Source organism: Eulemur rufifrons, chromosome 24, assembly GCF_041146395.1.
Source record: "Eulemur rufifrons isolate Redbay chromosome 24, OSU_ERuf_1, whole genome shotgun sequence".
NCBI classification, from domain to species: Eukaryota; Metazoa; Chordata; class Mammalia; order Primates; family Lemuridae; genus Eulemur; species Eulemur rufifrons.
In genome coordinates, this window is record NC_091006.1 from 25,851,606 (window position 1) to 25,869,098 (window position 17,493).

General features: G+C 33.6%; 1 protein-coding gene across 5 annotated transcripts in view; it reads left to right on the forward strand.

The window, feature by feature from the left end:
* EPHA5 (EPH receptor A5) overlaps nt 1-17,493 on the forward strand; it is a 272,484-nt gene that overhangs the window by 59,436 nt on the left and 195,555 nt on the right. For all 5 annotated transcript variants that reach the window (XM_069457146.1, XM_069457142.1, XM_069457144.1 and 2 more), the window contains exon 3: nt 4,112-4,775. In XM_069457146.1, coding sequence (XP_069313247.1) covers nt 4,112-4,775 — 664 coding nt within the window. The remainder of the gene's footprint in view (nt 1-4,111; nt 4,776-17,493) is intronic.

Sequence of the window (17,493 nt, forward strand, 5' to 3'; positions counted from 1 at the left end):
AGACAGACAGACAGACAGACAAAAAAGTCTCTTTCTCAATAATAGTAGGATACCTCATTCTTCCTGCCATTAATTGTGTTCCTAAGTGACTTACTCTTTGAAGAATTTTCTGGTCCACTTTCTCTCAGAAGAAATGTCCTGAATTGAATGTGTTAGATAATGACGGACTTCTGCATAACCAAGCAGATAAATGAGTTTCAGTGTACCTCTAACAAGAAGGAAAAACAATAATTTTATGTCTGTATAGTAAATCATAAAATATTACAGGGAAAAATATTAAAATTGCTTATCGTACACCTGGGGAAAATATAAAAAACAAATAATTCATTCATTCAGGTCCAAACTTGATTATATTTTGCCCAACTTTAGTCAGTAATGCAAAAAAGAAAAGATGCATAAAATAATGAAACAAAAAAACTGATATTAAAAATGTAAGTTAGTATAATATATTAGCCACTAATAAAAAGAAAATACAAAATGCCTTTGCTGTGTTTGAAGTTGCTGACTTTTTATATTTCATCTGATTTTTGCAGTAGCAGAAAGCTTCCAGAGATTCTAGACTTCAGGTAAACATATTTTGAGGAAGCAATTGGAGTATGTTGCTCACTGGCTAAAATGGGTAAAGTGCCTGACTTCCAAATTTTAGTGCATAATCAAACTGTTCCCAGGCACTTTCTAAGATCATGGGGTGGTACTGATCTTTTTAAAACATCAGTGAATTAGTAATTTGAGATCTGAATCTCTTCTGTGAAGTTGGCAAAGCATAGTATATGTAAGCAAAACATACCATACTTGAAAGGTCAAAATTGACTCTGTTCAGATGATGTTTCTTCCTGTGGATTTGGAGGCACAACATAAGGGGAGGTTCTGGTCTAGACTGTATCTCCTGAGTCAAGATTTTCAAGTTCTGAAGGAAAAAGAAGTAATTGTATAGGCTGGGAGATTGGAAATGAGAGAGACCAATGGTAACAGGATAGGAGACTGCAGGAGGTTGGGACAAGATGCCTAATAGGGCAATGAGAGGTCGGCAGGGAGAAACTAGTTCTTACTGGCCTGGGTAGGAAAAGTCGATAACTCCATCATACACTTGTGGATATGAAAATAAGTCCTATTTCTTTTCCACGTTTCTGAGGAATGTAGCTGGCATGGGATGCCTGGCCAGCCATGAGTTTAGAATGCAACTGGCTTGGAACTTCCATTGCGCTGAGGGTAGAGTAGTACACCCAAACATCCAGGACAGAAATCAAGCCAGCCCGTGCTGACTGTGTAATCAGTTCTTTAATCTTAAGGCAAAAGAATAGGAAATAAGGAAGAAGAAAAATAAGGAAGAGAAAAGCATGGGCTCAGACAATGGGGCTTGAGGAGATGCCAGACCTGAAGAGCAGAGTTACAGCCACTGTATTGCCTCTAGTGACCCACTCTTCCAAAACGCCAAAGTTCATCACTTGTAGTAATCAAAGGATCAGCAAATACTTCTATTAAACCATGAAATCATAGAAAATCCAAGAAAATGGAATAGAAAATACTCTGTTTTCTATATCTGTACCCTTCATTAAATTCCTGTATCTCCTTGACATGACATTTATAAGAGTATCTAGAAATATGCCTGCCACATTCCTAAGCTCTTGGTGAGTGTTACTTTCTCTTCTTCCCCTTGTTTCTTTCTTAATATTTTTTCTGAGGACATTAAGATGTCCTCTTTGTATTAAAAGAGAAGAAAACTTGGAAGAATCCAAAGTATTATTCAAGATAGTCATTCTAAAATAAATTAAATATTTTTGTTTATCCCTTAGCATATTTGTTTAAATGAGAGCAGATATGGGAGATGGATTCTCCAAATGGCTTATTGCCATAATTATTTAAAGTCTTTCTATTTGTTCACAAGAAACATAAAATGTGAGCCTTCATTTATATTTTGGGTACTTGAAAAGAAGAATAAATAAATCTTACAATGACGGATTCTAAATTCAAAGAAAATTACAGTTTCTCTCTTAATTGAAAATATTCAGAGAAGCAAGATGCTTCTGCACATACTTTGAAATTATCACCTGAAGCAGTAACTATTAAGCTGTCTTGTCAAGTGCTGCTTGGCTTGCATTTTCAATAATATTTTTGGTACCCTGGACTTTGTACAGACAAGAGTGTGAATTGCTTGGTTTATAATCTTGGAAGATGCTGCTATTCTGTCTGCTTTTACTTGCTAACAGGATCCTCCTGGAATATATGATGCAGAAATAGGTCTTCTACAAGTGATTCAAGTAAAAAAATTTAAAATCCATTTGTGTTTTGTACTAGAAAACCACCACACAATCAAACAAATATTTGAAACAGAACTAAGTCAGCATTTTGATTTCCCTTTCTTTTAAAGAAGAGCTTTTTGATATTATTTTCCCTTTTGCTAATTCAAATATTATCCACTTAATTAATCCTGTTACAATAAATGGATAATTTTTACCATTTTCGTTTGGTTAGTTGAGGTAGTCTTTGCATCAAATATTAATCATGACATTTAAGTGTCATTTATAATAAAGAGATTGATATACTAAATCACTTGGGGAAAAAATGTAAGTAGTTTAATGACAGAATGCAGAAATAGCTGGTTTAGAAAATCAGGGGCTAACTAGAGTTTATATACATTTTAAGAGAGGACAAAAACAAGATTAATGGAAAGAACTAAGGCTTTTCATAACACTATAATGTGAAGGTTGTTGGGCAAGATAAAATCTTGATGTCTCTCTCTTGTGAATTTAAGGAGCTCAGCAGTTTTATCTCATTAGCACTTTTTACTTATGTCTGGGATGGCAGCTAGACTTTTGAGAGGGGCTACCCTAGGTGTATAATTTATTTGCATTTCTTGTGCCGCCACATTTTTCTCATCTTTGGTAGTTGAAAAGAATGAATAAATAATGCTATATTTAATTTCATGTCTAAAGAAATGAGTTTCTGTAAAGTCTTTTATGTATAATACTCAATGTCTGAAATCACACATTCTGGATTTATTGAAAATCAGTATGGTTTCATTGTTCTGTGTATTTCAGGGGCATTGTAAAGATTTAAAACTAAATTCATATATATGGTTTTTGTACACATAGATTCTATACAGGTTTAAGAAGTTTCTTAAGTTATAATGACATATTTATGAGGGGTAAAAATTTGGTTCTATACTGCTCAGGAAGTGGTGGTTGTACATTGAGATTCTCAAAACTGGAGTATTTTACTAGAAAAGAGAGCTTTCTGTCTGTTTTTAGAGTAAATAATATTCCAGAGCCTATATAAACCATACTTAATTTTTTTACATGTTATATATCTTCAGAATTCTTAAGGTCATTATGCATAAAATAATGTATTAGTAAGAAAGAATTAATGCATTCCCAGGATATAACAGGAAATCAGTTAGTATTCAAAATGACAAGGTCATCCATATTACTGAATTATAATTTTTATCTCTATTTTATATTTATCTCTATGTTTGTATCTGTGGATAAATCTATAAATAAGTAGTTATCCAACTTGTGAAAGCATCTTGAAGATGGTTTGAATGAAATAAAGATCTATTATTATTTTTAAATTAATGGATTTTCTTTCAAATTTATATTGATGTGTTATTTATAACATGACAGAATTAAATAAATGACTGTGTTTTGTATTACATGTTTCTCCCTTCTTTTCCACGTTTACTCTTCTCATTTTCTTTTTTTAAGCTGTAGTTTCTTTCTTCTCAAACTTTATCTATCCTATTTGTTGATATATTGATCTTTCTTCCAAATATATCTACTGTCCTTTCTCTGCTCCTTCTTGTTAACCTCATCCCTATTTAATTTTCTTTTATTTTCACTCTGAAAAACATGCTTTTTTTCTGGGGCATAGTCATACATGTTTATCTTGAGTCATATTGGAGATAATGAATAATAAGTTCTTAATTTTCTTAATTAAAAATATGTGATTCTCTTCTCCCAATACTTTATATCAAACTCCTTTTCTCAATACTATATATTGATGCTACAACTATTTCTGTATCTGAATTAGTTTTCTTTAATTAAAATTTTTGCTATCTTTCCTGGATATTTTCTATTTTTTGAATTTTTTAATCTTTCTATTTTATTTTGTACAGTGGGAAGAGATTGGTGAAGTCGATGAAAATTATGCCCCTATCCACACATACCAAGTATGCAAAGTTATGGAGCAGAATCAGAATAACTGGCTTTTGACCAGTTGGATCTCCAACGAAGGTGCTTCCAGAATCTTCATAGAACTCAAATTTACTCTGCGGGACTGCAACAGCCTTCCTGGAGGACTGGGGACCTGTAAAGAAACTTTTAATATGTATTACTTTGAGTCAGATAATGAGAATGGGAGAAACATCAAAGAAAACCAGTACATCAAAATTGATACCATTGCTGCTGATGAGAGCTTTACAGAACTTGATCTTGGTGACCGTGTCATGAAACTAAATACAGAGGTCAGAGATGTAGGACCTCTAAGCAAAAAGGGATTTTATCTGGCTTTTCAAGATGTTGGTGCTTGCATTGCTCTGGTTTCTGTGCGTGTGTACTATAAAAAATGCCCTTCTGTGGTACGACACTTGGCTGTTTTTCCTGACACCATCACTGGAGCTGATTCTTCCCAGTTACTCGAAGTGTCAGGTTCCTGTGTTAACCATTCTGTGACAGATGAACCACCCAAAATGCACTGCAGCGCTGAAGGGGAGTGGCTGGTGCCCATCGGGAAATGCATGTGCAAGGCAGGATATGAAGAGAAAAATGGCACCTGTCAAGGTAAGAGTTTGCCTGCGTATCTGCAGGGGCTGTCTGCTTCAGTTGGATCATGTATATGTATTTTCTCCAGTGATTATGAGCAAATGACCTTTTACTTTGCTAATTTATGGAGATTATTTCTCTCAGGTTTGATTTCTCTCTTTTCAGAATTTTAAAATTTCTGGCAACCATGAAAGATTTAATGTAATATTTTATTGGATATACATAATTAATACTCAGAGAGTGTCTGATTTGCAGTATAATATTTCATATTCATTTTGCTTTCAGAAGTTTTATTTTTGAACAACCCAAGCAAAGGGATTAGTAACTTTCATTGTAAGATTATTGTTTGCTACTGCTATTTTCTATCCATGAAGTTCTTTTCTCCTCGTTACTTCCTATATGAAATGTGAAGCAAAATTTTAGATGAGAATTGTTTTGGAAGTCAGAATTGAATTGTTTTTCCCTTCATAAATAACCATCAGCCATATGAACTTCAGCCATATGAACTTCACAGCAAAACATATGTAAACTGACAGGATTAGTTGACTGTGTTGTTTACATATGGTTGCAATTACATGCTTGTTTTTTAAAATTTATAGATCAATTTTAAATGTATAATAAGTAGTGCCCCACAAAGATAACTGTTTGGAGATAAAAACCAATACAAAAGGTCATTTCAAAGCAATTTGAAATTGGAGTTTTTTTTCTGTTTAAGTTTCTTTTAAATTGAAACTTGATCATGGATGCTTTTCTCTTCATTTGAAAATGCTCTTTTTGTCCCAGAATGGTGAGTTGGCCTTTTAAACTTGGATATTTATCAATGTCTTTTAGAAACAGGATAGTACTTTATGTCAGTGTAAAGAACAACTTATGGGAAGGAAAACAAACTTTTCCTCTTTAAAAAAGTTATTTGCCATCATGAACTTGAACTTGTTTTCACCATCATGTGCGTATATTAAATAGGTAATGGGAGTTAATGAATATTAAATGAGGAGAAAACCAAATGCTGATCAGTCCCTGAGCCCCACCTGGTAGCTTCAAGTGCATTTTTTTTTCTCAGTCCATTATATTATGTGAATCAAACTTACTTGTCTGTTCAGGCTTGACTTTAGACTGATTATTGATCCAGGGAAACAAAACTGGGGAAGTTGCCTATAAATTATGACTTTTGTTAATTATTTCTCTCCAGAAACACATTATATTTCACTTAAATTTTTTCATTCGGTATCAGCTCCTATGTTGTATCCGTACCATAACAAGTACAATTAATTCTGAGGTTGTTTTTCCATGTAATCTACAATGCTCTACACCTGATTTTATATGTGTTTATACACACATACACACAAACATTTATACATGTACACACACATGCATAGCTGAAAGTTTTGTTAAATTGAAACTATGCTTCTGAAATACTTATAAGTTTTTCGGAGAAATAAGTCATAGTTTGTTCAGGATTGGCATTAAAGGAAAGTTCTAAATAACATTATCTTAACTTTTACTTTTGAGTAGTCTCACTGGTTTCACATGAGGTTTTATGCAATTGAAGGGTCAGAAGCAGGGGTTAAAAACAATCTATTGAATACATTTCAGTCTAAAATATTCTAAATCTTAATTATTTCTAAAACTTTATTAGTATTGTGAAGTCACATGATCCACTTAATTGTTTGTTTACATAATTTTAGAGAATATGTGGTTGCTATATTTCAGAGCACAATGATCTTTGCCTCCATTCCTATTGACAGAGGGTGTAAGAGGCCTCTGCATGTTTAGGGGATAAATTTTGATTCTGCTGGTACTTACCGCAAAAATACCTTGGGGAGGTGGTGTTCTGACAGAATGTTTCTTAAAGCATTTAGCACACATCTCTTTTTTCTCTCCTCACACTCTTGTCATCATAAGTGAGGAGTAGAGGCCTGAGAGACAGTGGGATGTACTTGGAGAGATTGCAGTGTTAAAAACTCTGCTGACTGAATCCTGTCTTAATTCATGTATTTATTACTCTGCCCTGGTAGCAGGAGCAATGGTCATGCTCCTGGTAGCAGGAGCAGGGGTCATACAGTTGGTTGAATACTCAACAGTGGTTCCCAACTTTTGACAGTTTTTCCACGGATGGGGGATGGGGCATGTAGGCAGAGCTCAGGCGGTGATTCCAGAGCCTGGGAAGCTGCTGTGAATATAGATGAGGCTTCCCTAGCTCCCCTGCCTCTTCCCTCCTGCTGTGCCACATGGCTCCTAAATTTCATGGAAGACAATTTTTCTACAGGGGTTGGGGTGCGGGCAGTGGAGGATGGAGGATGAGCTCAGGCAGTGATGTGTAGCCGGGCTCCTAACAGGCCATGGACTGGTACTGGGCCACGGCCTGGGGGTTGGGGACCACAGGGCTAGAGAGTGTCCTATACAGTGCAGCCCATGTAAATAATGCCTTTTTGTGTCTTACAATGTGCGAACAGTAAATAGTGGCACTCTTATTCTATAAATAACTTATCTCATTGAATGAATAAATAAATGTTAGAAGTTTGCTTTGGAGAATTAAAGCATCACAGAGATTGTTGACGCATTCTATCTGTACATAATATGTAAATGCAAATGTGTGTGTTGTGTGTGATATAAAATGCCACCATGGTTCCAAGTCATTCTGTGATCTTAATGTGCTATGCTCAAACCTTCAAGTGGGGATGCTGATGTTTTGGAACTATCTTACCAATAGGCCAGAAATCTAGGAATTATCCTTGACATTTACTTCCTACTCACTACCCAGTTCCAATCCATCCTAAAGTGTTTATGGAAGTTACCACACCACTATCTCTTAAAATCAGCTACTTCCCTCTATTTTCTTTTTCCTCCTAGAAGCAAACCTTGTTGGAACTTTATTTTCAAATATAATGAATATAGCATTATACAGAGTTTTGATTTTTGAGCCGTGTGAATGTATCACCTATACAAAAATGCAAATCTCGTTTCACACACCCATCACCCCCTGCCACCACACAAACACAAACACACACACATAATGTATACACTTGGTTTCCTTTAAGAAAAAATTTTTATAGTAGCTTTAGATACTGCATGGTTTTGTTCCTGTTTTCTGTCCTGACTCATTTCAAACTGTGCTTCTTCCCCTTCCCTATGCACTAGCCACGCTAGTTTTTTCAATTTCTCAAATGCAATTCACTCACTTTTACTGCGTGAAATATTCTTCTACCTACTTTATGTCTAGTTAGCACGTGCTAATCCTTCAGATCGGTGCTCCAATATCTCTTCTGCAGAAAAGCTATCCTTGACTGTTCAAGACAAGGTCAAGCCTCACTGCTGTTTACTTATTTATCTTTTCTTCATAGAGCCATATAGAGTTATTATTTTGCACCTGTTTTTTGATTTATTATCTGATTAATGATTTTCCCACCCCCATTAGACTATATACTTCTTGATGCCAAGGCTGGTGTATGTTAATTTAAGGAATGAGAAAGAAATCAAAAGGTAAGAAGAAGGGAAAGTGAATTCAAGAGAGAGGAAAGAAAATGTGCAAAGATGTAAAAGTATACTGTGTTTTTAAATACCGTGTTTTGTCAATTTATTTTACTTTTGTATTTATTTGTAGAAAATCTCTTTGGTCTGAAAATTGACCAATGTATCTTTTAAATTGATCCTTTCTTAGTCCTAAGACTCTCAGGACAAATTCTCAAGTTCCATATATTAAATAATATATGATTGGCACTTCATATATTAACTATTATAGAGGCCATCTTAGTGAATTTTATAGAGTCCAAAACATCGTATATTGAAATATATTTATAATATGGCCTTATTACATAATGACTTTAGTCAGTTTCTTCGATAAAAAATGTTAAGATTTAATTAAGGAAATAATTATATTAAGAAGCTAAAGTTTTAATATGTCTGTGGTAATGATTTATTTCCTGAGTCTGTGCTGGAAGGTGACCGGGTAGTCACTGTCAGATTATGTTCATGTGACGTGTCATATGTGTGGAGCATAGTGAAGTTAACCCAAGGCTTTTTAGAGAGTAAACCTCAGGTTTCAGCATGCTAGGCAGCTCATTAACATGTGGTTTCAACAGAAGACAACCATTCAGGAGTCCTGGCCAAATTAGCAATTTGTGATCTGTCATCTTCATACAACTTCTCATTTGACTTCCTTCAAAAGAAATAGACTACCTTACCCTTAATCTGGTTTTGATGAGGTAACAAAATAGTGTGGTTTCTATTGTATTAACTTAAAATACAGTGTGCATTTATTTTTGTAAGGCTTCCTTATACACCTACATTTTCTCTTATAAACTGCTTTAAGTGTACAAATTTATTTCCTTGAAATGTTTTTTATTTTCAGAAACAAATAATGTCCCAAATCCATTTATCCAAGTATGTTTCCCTACTTGTTATTTATTATTATTTCTGATGAAATTCATGCTATTTTTTTCCCTTAAGAGTCATGTGAAAAATTTTTTTTTTTTTTTGAGTACAAAATGGTTGGCAAAAACCCATTTTGGAAGTTTCTGCTTTTTATTGAAGTGAATGTGTTTGACAGAAGTAATTGAGTTCACATGAATCAAATGTTGCCTGCTGAGTTCTCTTGTGATTATGTTGCTGACTTACTCAGATGCAAGGCAAGACCACTAATCTTCATCAGTTGCTAGTGGAATGAAGTAGTAATTTGAAATTAGCCCTAGATAATTATAGTTTCACTTATATCAAATGGAAGAAAGAGATTTAGATTGTGGGTCATTGCCAAAACCAGTCAGAGTGAAGAAGGTATATAGTGCATGCTAAAATACAGGATAAGGGGGGTTAGACGTCAAGGACTGTGGAGAAAAAGCACTTATTAATTGTCCAACTGGGAGATGATTGCACAGCAAGGAAAATGCAGTGCAAATACCCAATTCGAGAAAGAGCCTTGATTCAGAGTACAGACACAGCAGAGACTACTATGTCGATCATTCATACTACTGGTACATACTTACGATTGAAACAAAATTGGCTGGATATAGAGTATATTAGGCATTCATATAATTATGCATTGGAAAGCCTAGTTATTTTTAATTAGACACCTTACCAAAAAGCATCAACAAGTTGAACTTTTGATTCTATTTGGTGTGTTACTATATGCAACAAAAGGAAAGTAATTTTAATCTCAAAGTTTGAACAAAGCATGAGGATTATAAAAGTCACAAAATATCAACGGTGTGTGTAGTGTGTACGTAGGGGAGTGTGTATGTGTGTATGTGTGTGTGTCCTGCTTCTTTGAGGAACCACCAAACAATTAAGTAGTCAAGTCATTTTATCCATCTGCAGGTATTGCACATGAGGATAATAAAATAGATGGTCTTTGTTTTTTCATTATATTACTCTCTGGCATAGTTTTAGATTAATTCTAATAAGATTTTAAAGCATACTTGGCATCTGGTTTTGGTTTTGTATTTTTTTTTTCCTAAATCAAAGTTTATCAACACTGACATTTATTGATATTTTGGGCCAAATATTTTTGCTGTTGAGGGGAGGGGTGTTGTCCTGTTCATTGCAGGATATTTAGCAGCTTCCTTGGGCTTTACTCATTTGATACAATAGGGCACCCCACTCCCTATTTTGACAGTCCAAAATATCTCCAGATACTGCCAAATATCACCTGGGGGCAAAACCACTCCCCGTTGAGAACCACTAATCCAAATATTCTCCCCAAATGAACGTACATGCCACTAAAGCAAAATGTGTTTATGGATATGTTTATGGACTTTTGCAAAGTGAGCGCTTTACTTTAAATTCTGCAGAATGAAAGAAATGTACATTTTGAAATTTGACTAATTTAACTTGAATGTGGTGGGAAATATGCTTCTTGTAGAGGCAGCATATTCTAGTAGTTTAAGCAAATTGATTCTGAGTCAGAATCCCTGGATTAAAATTCTACCTCTGCTATTTATCAGCTCTGTATTCCTGTGCAAGTTATTGAATCTCTGTTTCTTGCTTTCTTCATCTCTAACTCTTAGCAATCTTGTGAAATATTATATAAAAACTACTTAGCACAGTACCTAGCACACGATACTTACTCAAGGAAGGTTATCTATTTCTTACATCTCTCAGTAAAAATAAAATGTATTTACAGGAACGTGTGTCTTCTATTATAAAATCCAGGGTGGCTGAAGATTAGAAAATTGTCTAGTTTTCTCTAACTAGGTGGTATATTCTTGATGGATTTCATTTATCAAAGTATAATGCTACATTTTTGTCCATTGGGTGAAAAAAGCTGTGTAAATATAAGGAGCCTCCTTTATAAAGATTTTGATAGACACTAAAAATGAAAGATTTGTTATCTGATTAGATATTAAAACTCATTCTTTAAGTTATTATTGTTTTGGGCACTATATCTGGCCTGTGCCATTACTATATCCTAGGAATGCAGACATGTATGTAGACAAACATGAATATGTACTCAAAGCTACAGTTAAAATTTATGAGAATTTCTCATGGTGATGTGAATATTTAGGGTAGAGTGTGCTATTTTAGATAGGGCAATAAGAAAATGTTTTTCTGAAAAGGTGGTATTTAACACAGATACACACAAAAACCTGTGAAAAGTATGGAAATAGCATAGCAAGCAGAGGGAACTTCGAGTGCAAGTTCTATTTCAATATATTAATTTTATATATGTCTTTTTTCCTAAGATTATACTTTTAAAAAGGTAGTTGCATATTGATATCTGACAAATAAAATACCTGCTGATTCCTGAACTTACCAGCTAAAAGAGACTTTTTTAAAGGTAGAAGATTACTAATAAATATCTGTGGTCAAACACACACGTATCAAACGTGAAACAATCCAGTTTATTATGAGTGTATTGGATAGTTATTTGTAAATTATTACATCCCCTGAAAGTATGAAGAACCTTTTTTTTAAAAAAAGAATTTAATGTTTAATTGATTCAACGATGGTTTATAACTCTTGAATCTTCTGTTTTATGTGGATGGGGAAATAGGAGAACTTGAAATGAAAGAAAAAAAAAATAGAAGAACCAAATACCTTGTAATCCCTTCTGGTCAAACTTCTAACTTTTGTTTGCACTCCTACTTTTTCACTTAGAAAGTATATTAGTGAAAGTTTTAAGGCCGTATGTAATTTTAGCTTAGAATAAATGTAATAACAGGTAAATCCTATACCCCATGTTTACAGTAATAGTAATTACTACTTTCTAAAGTTCACTTTAGGTAAGTCACTAGGATGTTTTACGATAATGATGACACATTTGATGTTGTTACTGTGCAGATGAATTTTAGCGTTAATGGACTTGAGTTCCATCAAGGCCATATGTATGGAGAATTAATGATTATATTTTATGTTCAAATGTCTCATACTTGTGTAAAACACCCCTGAATAAGAAACATTTATTAAAATGAGATACAGTAGATAAGCTCCTTTTATTATAATAAAATATTATACAAAGATAATTATCAGGGAAATAATGATAAAGATTTTACAAAGAGCTTTACATATCTTAATAGCTTACATATCTTAATCAACATATTCAGAATTGATTTAAAATCCACGTTTAAATGTGCCAGGAAACAAAAACATTGTCCATTTATTTTATTACTTGCTTCTTTTCTTATTATTCAGATACCAGCAAAAGACTTACATAAAGTCTGATAACATAAATCAGAGCAGCTCTCATGGGAAAAATTGTAAAATTCAATGTTGAAAATTCGGAGTGCTATTTAGCAAAAATTTCAGTGTCAGTTCTCAGATTCTTGAAAACTAAAAGTTCAAAAATGAATGCAAATGATAAGAAACAAAGTAGCCAACGCTTGCATAAAATCTTCAAATAAACTTCAAACATTAAAATTGATCTCTGAAAAGCATCAGGAGGTATCTGCGTGTGCAGCAAAATTAAGGGCGTTGGGCTTTAAGGTGATTCAGGCCTCAGCTCAAATCTCACTCGTCCTTTGGTAGATGCATTACTGTGGCTAAATTAAAGAAAAAGTTGAGTCCTTCTTTCCTCCTTTGTGCAGTGTTAAATGTTATGCACCTGTAAAGTGTGCGTGTAAATGCACGTAATGTCTGCCTACTCAGCAGTGGTGCTTGGGCCAGCAGCATTGGCATCACCTGGGAGTCTTTTAGAAATGCAGCATCTCAGGCTCTAGTCTAGGAACACTGAATCTGAATCTACATGTTAGCCAGATTCCTTGGCGTTTTTGATGTGCATTCAAGGGTGAGTAGCACTGATATAAGGGACTCGTAAAGTTAATGTTCTTTATTTTACATACTAGGAAACTGAGGTACAGATAAATTAGGATCATATAAATAGATAAGGGCAAGAACAGCAATATATTTATCTTAATCCCTTTGCATATATGTCAAATATTGCACTATCCATGTGGTTTCAGAGCCATTATGCATTAATTGTGTATTTATCTCTCCCCCTCAAGATGTTCCTTAATACAGTTTTATCATACAGATTGTAATTATATAACTTTTGACAGTATTATATCTAAAAATATTGATTTTTTAAAATTTCTGATAATTGATTCCCTGACTTAGCAATCATATATTTACTATCAGTTCATTCTCCCATTATCATAAATAGACAATATTTGGTAAATTAGGGGAAAACCAAACCACAGAAAAGTAGAGAAAAGAGGATAGATGGCATTCATGCCCTAATCATTACAATTTATAAATTATCTGTTTTTATTTATTTTGCCCATTTGTGGATGCTTGTCTTTTTCTTATTAACTCACAGGAGTTTCTCACGTGACATTACCTTTCTTCCTACTAATGTGTATTATTGGGACCAAATTTTATTGAATTCTTCTGTGCTCAACATTTACAATGCAACACAATCATCTCTTTGTTTCTGCCCTGTGGATTGCCCTTGCCAGACATTTTTAATTTATTTTATTTTATTTTTTTTGGTAATTTCTCTGCATTGAAACAAAACATAACAAAAAGAGCCCCACATGTTGTTTTATTAATTCTAGGTGTTTGCTGCTGGAGCATTTTCAGATTTTCTTAGATATCCACATTGTTGGAACTGAAAGCCTTCTGTGAACTCATAAATGCTAAAGGTTACTTTACAAGTATACGATGCCCAGATTTAAAACTTCTAATTTTTAAAAGTTATTATGGATCTATAGGAAGATAAAATTAGTCAGAGATATAAATTCCTTTGTTTGAAACCCCCCAATGCTAAATACAAAGATGTTCCTTTTTTCAATGATACCTTTCATTTAAGTTTAATTCAACATATTATTTTACTAAATAGCTAATATCTGAAAAAATATTACTTAAGCTGTCTGAAACATTTGGCAAATAAAGTAACGTTAATTTGTTAATAAGCATTGTCATTTTTAACATTGTAATGAACAGATAAAAATGTATAAATTTTCTTTTTCTTCTTCTACAAGTAACATTAAAATTAAAATGATTTGCAAGACAGAAAAAAATAATCCCTCTAATTTACATTCTTTCCATCTTCTCTGGTCAGAATCTCTCAAACTTTACCAAGAAAAAAGAACTTATAAAAATTAAAGAAAAAATTATCTAGGCTTTGAGAAGGGATTACTAAATCAATAGATTTGTGAAACTTGAAAACATAAAACTAATATGTACACTATTTTATTTAAAATAATTTTAGCATAGAGAATCCTAAATGACAACAAAAAATTAAATTTTATTTCATTAGTCAACTCAGTAATTATAATTAAATCATGTCATCTGTATAAATAAAAGCAAAAGACGTGAATTTAGAGATGTTATGTTAATATTATTTATTGCAATTAGATTAACCATATCTCTTCAAAGTATTAAAAATGGAGATATAATACAGATGGAAATCTTCCTGTATTCCATAAACTCTCTATTACAATAAAATAAGCACATCACAATGATCCTTCCATGCAGAACAAAGAAAACTTTATTTTTAGAGAGCAGCATAATATATTTAATTTTTTAGCACATCATGTTTCATTACCTTAATAAGAATTTAGCATATGAATTGAAAATTTTATGATGGTCAGTAAACTAACAGGGAAAATGAGGTCTGGCATTGGGAGTGAGGGGGTGGGATTAATCTGTCCAATATCACACAGCCACCATATTTTGTATTTAAAATTAGTATCATTTATTTAACTTCAGACTCCTTGTTCTGTTTTTTTTTTACTTTGTACAGTATATAACCATACTTAATCATAATGATTGATTTGTAGTTTGTAATCACATATAGCATCAATGGTAAACCTGAATAAAAATCACTGCCCCTTATTAGGTCCATATTAGGACTGATATGTTAAGTGTTTTGTGCTTCATCGGTACAGATTTATTTAGTGCACATCCTGTATGGATTTGCCTTGAAAAATCTATTTAAGCACTTTTGAGAGTAGCATAGAAAACTATTAATTACCTAATAAATGTACCTTAGTTTGTATCTGTCTTTCTATCTATCTAATTATCCATATATCTACTTTATGGTACTCATAAAACCGAAAAGTAAGTATACCTTTTACTGAAATTGTATGATTTATTGCCTTTAACTTATACATTAGTCCAGAAAGACATGCCAATTATTTTAAAGCAGGAAGGCCTGGACTTACTAACACTGACATAGTTCTTTCTAAAAAGGGTATCATTTGCAATAACAATAAAAAAAGTAAATTCTAAGCTATCCATGATCTCATAACTGGTTTTCATTACATAAAAATGCTTTTATATCCTTTATTATTTCTAGTCAAGCATGTGGATCACATCTTATCTTCCAGTGTTTGATTCTCTTTGGTGTTCAAATGCTTTGTCTGAATTTATGGCTGACCAGTAGGGTTTCATCTATAAGAACTGAAGTGATTTGTTGATATGCTTTGATCTTTTCTGAGCTCATTGAAGATATCCTGGTCATTTGAGTGCTGTTAAAGTATGGTTTAAAAAAGAAAAGATAAAGAAAAAAAAAAAAAAGAAGAGCCACCGTTTGGAGGAAGTAACAATTAGAGCAAATGATAATTTGACTGATGGATAACTCCATTTCTTTGATGGAATTGTTAGCGGGAATCAGACTTGGAGAATGAATGCTGAAAAGTTCCTGCTGTGTGATTGTAAAGGAGAATAATAATACACTACTCCATATGCATAAGAGCTTTTCTTCTGATGAATTCAAAGCGCTTTGAAAGGATTGCATTAGGACATTTCTAAAATAAAAAATGAGACTATCAAAATTTTATTTTCCATTTTATGGATTGGAAAAGTCATGTGATGTGATTTTATCCAAGTTTTCCAGTGTTTCCCTCGTGCTTCCTTTTCCCACGTGAACTGGTTTTATGCTTCACAATCTAAAAGCAACATCCTTAGTCCTATGAACGATTTCCCAATATTCACCTATTCCCAATATTTTCCAATGCTAAAAGCTTCTTTTTTTAGAACCAGACTGACCTGTATTATTTATTTATTTCAAATTCTCTTTAGAAGGTTTTGTGTGTCGTCTGTTTTTGCTCTCTTGGTTCAAGCATGATTTAATATGTCAACACTGGTTTGCTTAACTGTGTTTGATTGTCTTCCATACTTTACTTAGAGCTAGGCAAGTAGCCTTTCAAGCATGTTGCTGCTCAGATAAATGAAATGTCGCAACAGTGAAGACTCCTTGTTTTGTGACAGCAGTAGCTGTCTTTAACAAAGTCAGTGGTTGAAGAGGGGAGCGGGGAGGGAATTTAAACAGTAATAATAGAGCTAACTTAAGTCAGGTTGGTGCTCTTTAGACCCACACGGACTAACAGCAATGGAATAATGCACTTACACTTGGGAAAACGTCACTCTTTATTCCCGTGAAAATGAAAATTTAAATCCAGAATAAAATTTTTTTTCTACTATGAAGACGAGGAAAACATCTGTTAACAGTTTCACCAAAATAACACTCAAGGATAACACTTAATGTTTTTAGTCTGATTTCTTCCATCCTTTATTGCCAGGCCCTGAGTTGTTACTGCTCCCAGTACATAATGTTAGAAACCAATCCGTACTAAAAAATGTTTCCACCGTCTCCCACAATAAAAGTATTGTTTATAATTTCAAAACCTGGATTAGATTTTAATCATTGGAGGCTTATGGAGCTTAGTACTTGGCACAAAGAATAGTCTCAGTACATGCTTGTTAGCTTTAATAGTTTAAAGCAATTCCAGTGAGAGATAACCCTACACAGGTTGCTGGGTTTTTATTATTATTATAATTACTATTGTCTGTTTTTCTTTTATTACTACCACCATCCTGGATTGTGACCCACTCTCCTGTGGCACATGGAGCATTGGAAGATGGGAATGGGCTCATTCTGGTTCAGTCTGCACCATACCAGCTACTCATGCCAAGGCCTTTAAAGACTAAGAAGCTTTATGAGTGTTATTCGTATGAGTGTAAGCATGAAAATTTAGACTTTAATTTAAGAGAGAAATAAACCAGACCAACTAGGAATGTTGCAAGTGATTAAGTGTATGTTATAAGAATGGAGATCATTAACCAATAACCTTGATCAGGAACTGAAGGAAGAAGAAATTAAGCATTCAGGAAGCCCAGAGTTGGGTGAAAATCTAAGTTTTGGAAAAATGTGATGAAGGTGAAAGTCTTAACCAAGGGCAACCTGTCATCATCAAGGGAAGGACTGGCCAGAGAGTTCCTGTGAGCAGACCGCAGGGGAGTATAAGTTATTTCCATCTGGAGTTAGAAGGGAATGGAATTAAAGCTGAGGAGACTAGGACCT